Source organism: Conger conger, chromosome 14 (genome assembly GCF_963514075.1).
Source record: "Conger conger chromosome 14, fConCon1.1, whole genome shotgun sequence".
Lineage (NCBI taxonomy): Eukaryota > Metazoa > Chordata > Actinopteri > Anguilliformes > Congridae > Conger > Conger conger.
Window position 1 is genome coordinate 46,715,997 of NC_083773.1, and position 12,429 is coordinate 46,728,425.

The 12,429-nt window shown below is 44.7% G+C and overlaps 1 protein-coding gene across 1 annotated transcript in view; it reads right to left on the minus strand.

The window, feature by feature from the left end:
* Nucleotides 1-5,918: 5,918 nt before the first annotated feature.
* The window catches only part of LOC133110446 (protein phosphatase 1 regulatory inhibitor subunit 16B-like), a 24,092-nt gene continuing 17,581 nt past the window's right edge, over nt 5,919-12,429 (minus strand). Inside the window, exons 5-8 of the mRNA XM_061220558.1 lie at nt 11,993-12,068; nt 10,853-10,982; nt 10,309-10,432; nt 5,919-9,405 (exon numbers count right to left, since the gene is read on the minus strand). Of these exons, the coding sequence (XP_061076542.1) occupies nt 8,968-9,405; nt 10,309-10,432; nt 10,853-10,982; nt 11,993-12,068 (768 nt within the window). The 3' untranslated portion in view covers nt 5,919-8,967. The remainder of the gene's footprint in view (nt 9,406-10,308; nt 10,433-10,852; nt 10,983-11,992; nt 12,069-12,429) is intronic.

Sequence of the window (12,429 nt, forward strand, 5' to 3'; positions counted from 1 at the left end):
AACACAGCTGTCCTGTTTTACAGTGCATGACCTATAACCACAGAGGAAATGTAAACAAGGAAGTGGAACTGCACTCATTCTCCGCCCCATGAAAAGCTCTCAGAATGTACAGTATGCGAGGAATGCTCTGTGTGCCAGTGCTTAGGCTCTGTGTGCCAGTGCGTAGGCGTGAGAATGGACACTGAAGAAACTTGTGACCCTTGTGTACATCCATTTCATTTAATAAAATGCAAGTTTAGGGCAAAATTAACTTGAACAAATTAACAATATTTTTTTGCTGAATCAAAAGGCCTACTCACATTAAGTTGTAGTGTGAACGGGGGCAGAACCGACTCAACCAAGCTGATTTGAAAGGGATAGGGGGTGTGTTCCCATAGATGGGGGGGGGGTCATGAGGGGTGCTGGCTGCGATCCACCATTTCAGAGGACCAAGCCCAGGGCGTGGAGCCAGCTGGCAGGGCTGAATGCAAACGGGCCAATCCCAGCGCTGGCACAGTGCGGAGGACAGTTGAGGGAGATGGTTAATGTCGTCCTCGCGCATGTGATTTACCACCATTGTCCATCTTTCTATATATGCCACGCACGTGAGGATTTATTACTCCTGGCAATCTGATGCTTTTTACACAAATGAAAGCCCCATTCATAAGACCCCTTACATTTACTGGAGTGAGAGTACAGCACAGCTTTAGCACGGAGGGCTCCTGGGGCTAAAGTCAGATTCACAAGGCTAGTTTTTGTGGAATTTCACAGCCGACATTAAAAATGTGTGGATTTTTTAAAACTTTCAATTACAGCACATTAATTACCTAGTATTTACTGAGTAAATACCAGCTACTTGTGTAATTATTAGGTAACTATTGATTTCAGAGGTAAATGGTTTATTATGAATAAAACTGGAACAAGAGGAGATCTTATCTGTGTAATTTGTCTGTCATTAGTTAAATCGCGCCCGTATAAATGTTCTGTGTGGATTACAGTGACTGAGGTATGAGTTATTGCGGCTGCACAACCTGACTATAACACGGCCTGTCACAGGCCTTAGCTCACCGGAGTCCTACTGCCTGTGAGAGCTTCACAATCTTACCTCCTGCGCCAAGTGGATTAACCCAGATACAGATTCTGTTGCAGTATATACATGACAATAGTGACATAAAATACTATTTATTATTTAGTATTTCATTGATTTTAATAAAATATTTTGTAAATGAATGAGGAGTCCCAGTAAAACATTAGTGAGAATATTCACAGATGACATATATGTGCCATTGCTCACACCCATGCCTTTGGACTATGACCTCTTTCTTTATCTGTACTGTATCTGATGAAGGCCATGGGTTAATGAGTTTTATTATACACATACAAATGTATAAATGTATGGCCTTTTATTTTCCTACAAGTGTACTGTCCTTTAATCCATATATATTGTATATTAGCAGACATGTTGGTTTCTCAGAAACTGCTGATCTCCTGGGATTTTCTAGTCTCTAGATTGCAAAGAATGGTGGAAAAAAAAGAAGAAAAAGTGAGCAGCAGTTCTGCAACCAGAAACGCCTCGTTAATGATGTCAGAGAAGACTGGTCAAAGCTGACAGTAATGCAAATAACCACACATTACAACAGTGAACACACAATGCATCATAACTCTAAGTGGATAGGCTACAGCAGTAGACATCTAAAAAGTGTGAGTGTATGTAAGAATGCTTTCAAAAATAGAAATGTTAATAGTTTATTTTTTATCAATTCACAAAATGCTATTTCACATTTTTGACTCATTAGTCCTGAGAACCTGCTGGCATTTTTCTGCACCCCAGTTCCTGTGTTTGCGTGCATAGTTGAGTCTCTTGGCCTTGTTTCTAAGTCAGAAGTATGGCTTTTTGGCCGCAATTCTTCCATGAAGACCACTTCTGACCAGACTTCTCTGCACAGTAGATGGGTACACCTTGGTGGGTCCCACTGGTTTCTGCCAATTGTGAGCTGATGGCACTGCTGGACATCTTCCGATTGTGAAGGGAAGTGAGCATGATGTGTCTTTCATCTGCTGCATTAAGTTTCCTTGGCCGACCACTGCGTCTACGGTCCTCAACGTTGCCCGTTTCTTGGTGCTTCTTCAACAGAGCTTGGACAGCACATCTGGAAATCCCTGTCTGCCTTGAAATTTCTGCCTGGGAGAGACCTTGCTGATGCAGTATAACTACCTTGTGTCTTATTGCTGTGCTCAGTCTTGCCATGGTGTATGATTTCTGACATTAAACTGTCTTCAGCAACCTCACCTTGGAAGCAGAGTTTGGCTGTTCCTCACCCAGCTTTAACCCTCCTACACAGCTGTTTCTGTTTCAGTTAATGATTGTGTTTCAACCTACATATTAAATTGATGATAATTAGCTCCTGTTTGGTATAATTGGTTAATCACACACCTGACTATATGCCAACAAAATCCCTGACTTTGTGCAAGTGTACCTAGAAAAATTGATGCTGGTTTGAAGGCAAATGATTATTGATTTGATTTAGATTGTTCTTCTGTTCACTCACTTTGCATTTTGTTAATTGATAAAAATAAACTATTAACATTTATATTTTTAAAAGCATTCTTACTTTACTACATTTTTTCACACCTGCCTAAAACATTTGCACAGTACTATATTTTCATTATTTATTCCAAAAGAGTGGTTTTAAAAAAAAGAAAACTGAAAATTTGACATGTGCAAAAGTATGTGAACCCTTTTAGTTAGTAGCTTGTGGCCCCTGCTTTTGCAGCCATTACTTCAACCAGACGTCTTCTGTAACCTGTCTGCCTCTGGGGATTTCTGCCCTCTCCTCCTCACAGAGCTGAGAGAGACATCTGGCATGCACTGCCCTCTCCTCACAGAGCTCAGCCAGCTGAGAGAGACATCTGGCATGTACCGCCCGCTTCAGGTCTAGCCACAACATTTCTATTGGATTGAAGTCTGGACTTTGACTAGGCAAATCTTTCTTTTAAGCCACTCCTTGGTAGTTTTGCTGGAATGCTTTGGGTCGTTGTCTTGTTGCATAATCAATTTTCGGCAACTCCCTGACTGATGGCAGGAGATTCTGATCAAGAATTTGTTGATGGGCCTGAGAATTCATGTTTCCCTGGATAATATGGAGTCCAGGTCCGGAGGCAGAGAAGCAGCCTCAGACCTTCACATTCACTGCTGGGAGGAGGTTCTGTTCTTGGTATGCAGTGTTGGGAGGAGGTTCTGTTCTCGGTATGCAGTGTTGGGAGGAGGTTCTGTTCTCGGTATGCAGTGTTGGGAGGAGGTTCTGTTCTCGGTATGCAGTGTTGGGAGGAGGTTCTGTTCTTGGTATGCAGTGTTGGGAGGAGGTTCTGTTCTCGGTATGCAGTGTTGGGAGGAGGTTCTGTTCTCGGTATGCAGTGTTCGCTTTTCTCCAAACATGGCGGTTTTGATTGTGACCAAATTATTATATTTTGGACTCCAGAGAATGGACTTCCAGAAGGCCTCTGGTTTGTTTAAGTGCTCTCTGGCAAAGTTGAAACGGGCAGCTTGAATGATTTGTCTTACAGTGGATGGATGGAGCTGGAATCTTTTGGAGATGGTCTTATAGCTTTCCCCAGACTGATGTGCTGTTACTACCTTCTTCCTGATGTCCTCGGATATCTCCTTTCCTCTTGGCATTGTTGATCTGTGTGGGTACACTTTCCACTACAGTGGTTTGGTTGGCTTCCTCTCTCTTTTAATCAGTGTTGCCCAACCCCTTTCCTAAGGATGTCTCATTTGATTGGTCCGCTTAATTGATTAATTAAGCACCCAAATGTGTTTCACCTGAATCTGTTACCTACTTGACTTTACCAATGCAGCTGGGGGTTCACTTACTTTTGCATATACACTAATTCCATGTTTCATGTAGTTTTTTGGCTACTCACACAATTCCCTCTATACAAGTACGTGCAATTGATAAACATATACCTGACATTTCAAATATAAAAAAACTGGTGATGACAAAATAAGAAAATCATGGTAGAACAGAAAACTCTAAACTGCTCAAGAGGTTCACATACTTTCAAGCAGCACTATACACGGGAGATTCTACAGTCTAACACTACTATGCATCCATATCTATTTTGGGGATTTTGTTGTATATAGACAAATTAAATATGTATTCATTCATTTCTTGGAGATTGTATTCACATTTTGAATATTGTTCCACACAGAATTCATTCATGCACAGTTTTGAAGTTTCCAGGGACAGAAACATGTTTTTGGACGGTGCGGTTTTTGGTCTCCCCACTCCCTCGCAGAAAGAGAAGCAGGTGTGATTGATGTGGGCAGCATGCAGGCCTGCAAGAGGACTGACCTCCTGTGACCCCACATCCACAGAACGTGTGTTTTTCTGAGAGTATGTGACATGGGAGGAGCAGGGCGGCCCTGCCAGGAGGGGGGTGGGGGGTGGGGGTCTCAGCTGCACAAAGTGGGGGGGGGGGGGCGCAATCTGTCCACCTGCAAGACCCAACATTTTGATTTATCTTTCAATATGGATGTCTACTGAGAAAATGTGATTATGTGTTCCCTGTTCTACACCATTTAATTTAGTTTGAAGTAAGGTGACAGTTGGTGCAGTTGCTTACAGTTATAGCATGTCATTAATCTTGTTCTTATGCTGAAATTACTTGCTGGTCACTCATAAATATGAAAATGGGTACTTGCGCTTTGTGGATGAGTTGTAGAAGAATCCAGTATTGTCATGGATATTTTCTTATGGTCTAGATGGGCTGAAAGGCCTGGCCTGTCCCTCACTGTGTATTCACTTCGTTGTACGTCGCTTTGGATAAGAGTGTCAAGGCTACACTAAAGCCACAGCATAGCACAGGTCTGTAGCGTAGTGCTCAAGGCTACACTAAAGCCACAGCATAGCACAGGTCTGTAGCGTAGTGCTCAAGGCTACACTAAAGCCACAGCATAGCACAGGTCTGTAGCGTAGTGCTCAAGGCTACACTAAAGCCACAGCATAGCACAGGTCTGTAGCGTAGTGCTCACGGAAGCTACATCTGCCACTGGTGCTGCAGCCCAAAGCAGCTGCAGTGCAGTCCGTAAATATTTGGACAGTGGTACAATTATTGCACTGTACATTTACCTTGGATAAAAAGTTTCAGACTTTTTCAGTGCAAATCAGACAGTTCAATATGGCAATTTCTCTGCCCAATTTTTAATTTTTCCCAAACTTCAGTATCCCACTATACCAGGGCTGTAAACCTACCTTTCTGTAGGTTTTCACTTCAACCCTGACAAAGCACACCTCATTCAGCAGCTAGAGCAGGGCAACTGTCATCGAATTTTGCCACCAAATGTGACAATAATCGAAGAGAGTAAGAATTGAGAAAAAACTCCTTCAAGCTTAACCATTTTTATTCGCAAATAGGAGAGGTTAACACACCTATTCGGATGTGAAATGATGTTGAGATTTATAGCACAAGACAACATTCTCTTATATCTCTCTGTGACTTTCTTAAAATTCCCCATCCTTGAGCCAAACAGGTGTGAGGGGAGGTTTTGCTAAGTGAAGATGCGCAAGGTGGTCTCATACTAATTGGAATGCAAACCAACCTTGGGACTGATAAGTTCTTTGATGTTGTAATGAGTCAGCATGTAGGTGTATGTGCACACACACGTGTTTTTAAACAGGAGCAACCGTGACCATTTGACACTGGCAGCACTTTTACATCCATCAAGCGTTTTGATACATATTCTGCAAATACACAACTTTTCAGCATGTATATGAAACTAAACCCTTCAATTAAACCGTTAAAATGTGATGAGAGTTGTGCTCAGGGCCGCAGATAAGGCTGAATGATAGAAAGATAACAGCCTGAATGCCTGGAAGCTATCTCAGAGTTCACTTCACCAGACCAGCAACCAACAAACAAAAGTCAAATGCACAAACTGAGCAAAATATACAATTTATTCAAAATATGTTAATACAACCATCAGTATTTTCCAGTAATTACAAAATCAGTAGTTTTTAAATTATGTTTTTTTCCCCTACCTTATCAATATAAGAACTAATACACAATCAGAGAACCTAGTTTGTTTTCCAGATGCCAGGAGAGGAACCCTGACCATTGGTTTTCAGAAGCACTGAAGCAGACGTGGGTTAGAAAGGGATAGAGCAGTGGCCTCCTCAAAGCCAGATGTACAGCTGGAACATCACTTTTCTCATTTCATTGAAATTATTCTGACTTTACTTATGGAGGTAAGCCTTCAGCCATCTCCTTCCTTTGCTCTGGAACAATGGTTAAGGTCGATTAAATATTCTACAGTATGTCTGTAAAATGTACAAGCTCGTGCCTCATGACCAGACTGTATTCTACAGCTTTGTCATAATTGAACATCATTTAGTCCATTCTTATCATAATTATTTATAGATGTTGAATATAACGATCGTTGTGGGAACTTGGGAGTAACCTATTCATCCACTGACAACAACAGAATGCATCTTGAAGCCATTTGTATTTACAAAGTAGCTATTATACTGAACTTCTCATACTTGCTGTGCATTGCCAGAGTGCCAATAACCCTCTGACTTTCCAAAAAAAAAAGTCATTGTCACAACAACAATAACCATAGCCTATTTCGGCAGCTGTACAGAACTGTTATACTATACAAAAAGGGGAGGTGCTGTGAAAGTGCAGGTGGAACTTGATTGGATGAGGGGGGAGGAAGTTTGAGCCCTAGATTGGAGGAGCCAGTAATGGGTGGGGCAGCTTGTTTTGAGAGAACTGCCCCCTAGCACACAGCCCCACCTTTGCCTGGACCACACCCCCACTTTGGCACTGGAAGGAATGGCCTGGAACACACGCCGGTGAGCCCAGTTCCGATCAAATGTGTCATTTTCAAAATAAAAAATACAAATAAATAAAGAATACTACCAAGTAACAGCTGAATGGTCCGCATCAAAATGGAAGTCAGGAAATTACAGTTTCCATTGCAACACATTAAGAGCTGGCCCCTTCTCATCCTCCATTCAGGATTCAAATTCCAAGAGTAGAATCTTGAAGGCTACAGAAACTGCTCTAGAACTGGGTAGTTCACACCAAACCGTTTGTTCTGAAAAGGTTCTGAAACTGATCCCGTTGTTGGATGCCTTCCTGATCTGAACTGAACTGAGAGCCATCATATGCACCTCCACACAGACCCAGGGACGTTCATCCACAATTTTGAAGGTACGATTGTCCCTGACTGTACGGTTGTCCCTGACTGCCCCCTGTCATTGTCCCCACTGCATCTTCAGCAGACAGTCCTTCTGTTCCTGAACACTGAACACCCCGACATCGACAAGACAACGCGACACAGCACAGCAAACTAATTCATCCATATTCATTTAAAAATAGACCACTCGGTCTCGGAAGCCTGATAGTACATGGACGACTTTGAACTTTTAAACAGACAACATTCAAGAAAGAAACGGATGGCTGGAGGGAAGATATTGCATTTTCAAAACACTTCATTTTCAGCAGAGATATTCTCCGCCCATAAAGCAGCTTCAAGGGACAGAATGGTGATGAAAAAGAAATAAAACAAAAAATACCTTGACAGAAAAAAGGAACTAGTCTCACATTGGATCACAAGCAAAACGTTTATCTAGCCTTAGATAGACCTTTACTTTACCCAAGGGAAATTATTTGAAGATTACAGGATAACATTTGCAGGATTCCCGCAAACGACTTGATACACAAGTCAAGCGTCAAAAACCCCAGCCTTCATATTGTGGTGTAGCTCTGACATGCGCAAAATGTCCAAAACAACTGCTATCTTTCTGAAACCCATATGAAGCACATTTACAGTTCACCTTCTGACCATATGAATATATGTCTTTCCCAGTATTAAAGGGGACCATACACATTGTCAGCTCATTCAACGACTTCATTCACACAATACACATAAGAGTTTTACTCTCACCCACAACTCAGTACATTAAATATACCTCCAAAACCTACAACCTACCTCAACAGTAGCCTCTATACACAGGTTTTTTTTCATATATAAATAACAACTTTGAACTGTACACATTTTTTTTTTAATTCCACCATTCTTAAGCCACCTCTCTGCAGAATTGAAACACTGAACACAAAAACATTTTGGCGACAGATTGAGCGATTTGAGAGCGTGGCTAATGCTGACATGCTTATGCTGACACCACGCACTGACTGGCAAAGTGCCTGGGGTGAACGGGCAAACAGACCTGGTGTTTTTTTATCTATTCAGTTACTGAGAACAAGATGCATGTCTAACTTCTGGAAAACAGTCTAAACACACCACCACACATCATAGTGCCACAGAATAGTGTGCCTAAAGTTCAAACCAGCGCCGATCACAGGAACTGCTAACACCCCTCTTTAGCAAGATGAGAATCTCCTCTGATGAGAATCTCCTCTGATGAGAATCTCCACACTCAGGACATTCCGTGAATCTAGAGCACAAACACCAGGCCTGGCCCTTCCACAAATACAGACACCTCACACTCACACTTATACTAACACATGCATGTACACACACACACACACACTCACACTCACACACACACACACACTCTCTCTCTCTCACACACACACACACATTTATACTAACACATGCATGTACACACACACACACACTCTCTCACACACACACACACACATATTTATATGAACACATGCATGTACACAGACATACACACACACACATACACACATATATATACTAACACGGGTATGTACACACACATATAAACTAGCACATGTATGTACACTCACACACATATATGTATATACTAACACACACATGTACACAGACACACACACACGTGTACGCTCGTACATACCCACATACACACATTTATACACACACATACACTAGCACACACATACACAGAGCCTGACTCCCTCCTGTGAGATCCTGTAAAAATATTTCTCTGCCCCGGGAGGCAGAGTCTTGCATGCCCCCCCCCGGCCCCCCTACGACACGCGGCAGCAAGGGCGGTCCTTGGCCTCCTCCTCCTCCATTGGCTGCTTGAGCCGGAGGAGGGGCGGGTCCCCGCTGGCAGGGGTGTAGTAGACCGCGCTCCCATTGGATGAGACCAGGGGCATGCGCGCGGAGTCCTCTGGCCCCACCTCCGTCTCGGGCAGCTTGAGGGAGCCGTTGCCTAGGTGACCATTGAGCAGCGGGTAGCTCAGGAGTTTGGCGGCCGCGCGCTGCTTCTTCAGCTCGGACAGCGTCTGAGCCCGCTCCCTGGGCTCCTCGAGGGCGGACGGGGGGGCGGCGGGCGGGGGCGAGGGATCAGCGCTGGGCGGCTCCCCGTTACAGGGGGGGTGAGTGGGAGAGCCGTTTCCTGTGGAGATGGAGCCGTTCTGCTTCCCTCCCTCCTTCAGAGACCGCGCGGTCCAGGGCTTCTCCTGAGACAGCACACAGATTACCCATAATGCACTGGGCCAGTCACAAAACTGAGGCTGGGGTCGGAATGCCTCCCTATACACTATATAGTCCACTATTTACCGAATTTACAGGTTGGGGTAAATTCACTCAATATTCCCCACAGTGCACCGCAAAATGTAGGGTAAAAACAATGTACAACCAATGTAGGGCACACACGATGTACAAACGATGTACACGACGTGATCCCCGGAGAGATTTTTGTCAAGATGGTGTCGGTTGAGCCTGCTGCCCTTGGCAGAACATGCCCACGCAAACAGAAATAGCAACTGTTTTTTAGTTAATCACAGATAAGTTGTAAAAATACAACAAGCCAGGAAAACCCTAGTTCGGAACTATATTAAAAAAAAAAAAAATTACCGTTTCTTGCTTGCTCACCAAGCCACTGATGCAAACACTGCACGCTGCTAAGTAACCTGCCCAAAATCCATATTGCTCGATATAATCTCCCCTTTTCACCACTGAATCCCTATCCAGCACTCTGTGTAGATTCTCCAGTGCTGAGAACTGTGAGCAATGGTGCACAGGGCCCGTTGAGATTACCCACAATGCATAGCGACAGTCAGTGAACTGTGATTACCCACAATGCAAAGTGACGGTCAGTGAACTGTGAATACCCACAATGCAAAGTGACGGTCAGTGAACTGTGATTACCCACAATGCAAAGCGACGGGCAGTGAACTGTGATTACCCACAATGCAAAGTGACGGTCAGTGAACTGTGATTACCCACAATGCATAGTGACAGTCAGTGAACTAATTACCCACAGTGCACCATTACATTCAACTGCCTGAATCAGTATTTAGGTTCTGTCAGATACACCCATGACCCATGAAACACCAATGCAAGCCCCGCCCCCAGCTCACCGATTGGCTGTTCTCCTGGTCGGACTCCTCCTCCCTCCCGCCCCTCCATACGATGGCCTCTGTCTCGTACTCCTTCCTGCACAGATTGTGCCGATCGGACAGGCTGGCCCTCCTCACCACCTTCCTGTAGATAACCACACCATTCACTCACACCTTCCTGTAGATAACCACACCATTCACTCACACCTTCCGGTAGATAACCACACCACTCACTCACACCTTCCTGTAGATAACCACACCATTCACTCACACCTTCCTGTAGATAACCACACCATTCGCTCACACCTTCCTGTAGATAACCACACCATTCGCTCACACCTTCCTGTAGATAACCACACCATTCGCTCACACCTTCCGGTAGATAACCACACCACTCACTCACACCTTCCTGTAGATAACCACACCATTCGCTCACACCTTCCTGTAGATAACCACACCATTCACTCACACCTTCCTACAGGCAGCTCAGCCTCTCCACTCATCCTAACCTCTCCACTCATCCTAACCGCAGTACCTGCGTCTTACCAGCAGAGGGTGAGCTTACCCGCGGCTGCCTGCACTGGAGGTGCGTCGGCACAGGGAGGTCTTGTGCTTCAGCTGAGACTTCATGATGATGTCATGCTTGTGCTTCAGATCAAGCAGCACGGCCCGAAACTCCTCATCCTCACACAGGTCTGCAGAGAGAGAGGGGGAGGGGGAGGGGGAGGGAGAGAGAGAGAGAGAGAGAGAGAGAGAGAGAGAGAGAGAGAGAGAGGGGGAGGGGGAGGGGGAGGGAGAGAGAGAGGGAGAGAGGGAAGGGGAGAGATAGGAAAAGAGAGAGAGAGGGATAGAAAGATGGATAGAGGGAGGGAGAGGGAGAGAGTAAGGGAGGGATAAGAAAAGGCAGAGAGAGGGATAGAGAGATGGATAGAGGGAGGGAGGGAGAGGGAGAGAGTAAGGGAGGGAGAGAGAGAGAGAGGGATTGATATAGGATGTCACATTGGCTGTAGTCAGTTCATCATGTGCAAAATTTGACTTTAACCATTTAACCATTAACATGTTTTTATTTAACCATTAACATTTTCCTCTTTTTCAAGGACACCCTGCAAGAAATGCCAGAAATAACATGGCACTAGGTAGCTTGATTGGGAGCTGCGGAGTTGCTGGTTTGAGCATAGCGAGAGAGAGGGAGAGAGAGAGAGAGAGGAGAGAAAGAGGGGGAGAGAGAGAGAGGAGAGAGAGAAAGAGGGAGAGAGAGGAGAGAGGGAGAGAGGGAGAGAGAGAAAGAGAGAGGGAGAGAAAGAAGAGAGAGAAAGAGAGAGGAGAGAGAGAAAGAAAGAGGGAGAGAGAGAGAAAGAGAGAGAGAGAGGGAGAGAAAGAAGAGAGAGAAAGAGAGAGAGAGAGAGGGAGAGAGAAAGAGAGAGAGAGAGAAAGAAGCCCCTGGAGCAGTTTTTGGTTAGGCGCCTTTTGCAGGACGTTACAGATGCAGGTGAGCACACCGATGGGCCCACTGGAGGCTAAAACCTGCAGCTCTACAGCTCCCAGTCAAGGAACCTACGTACAGTTATGACTTGAACAGCCATCCATTTTAAGACTCGGGAGGATAATACATCATTTCACAGTCCGGGCTTCCAAACCACAGCCTGTAATTCCCGCCTCCTGCACACCAGTGCGTTTCTGGACCTCAAAACCTTGGGAGGCTCACCGATGGGCGTTTCATCCAGGAAGGTTTTGGAGTTCAGGCTGGCACCATGAGAGACCAGCAGTTCTGCAACATGCATCTGCAAGGGAAAGAAACCACTGCTGTGTACACATCCTACAAACCCACATCCAATCTGAACTCACAAACATCTAACTCCAACCCACATCCAATATTAACTCACAAACATCTAACCCCAACCCACATGCAATCCAAACTCACAAACATCCAAATCCAACCCACATCCAATCCAAACTCACAAACATCTAACTCCAACCCACATCCAATCCAAACTCACAAACATCCAAACCCAACCCACATCCAATCCAAACTCACAAACATCTAACTCCAACCCACATCCAATATTAACTCACAAACATCTAACCCCAACCCACATGCAATCCAAACTCACAAACATCCAAACCCAACCCACATCCAATCCA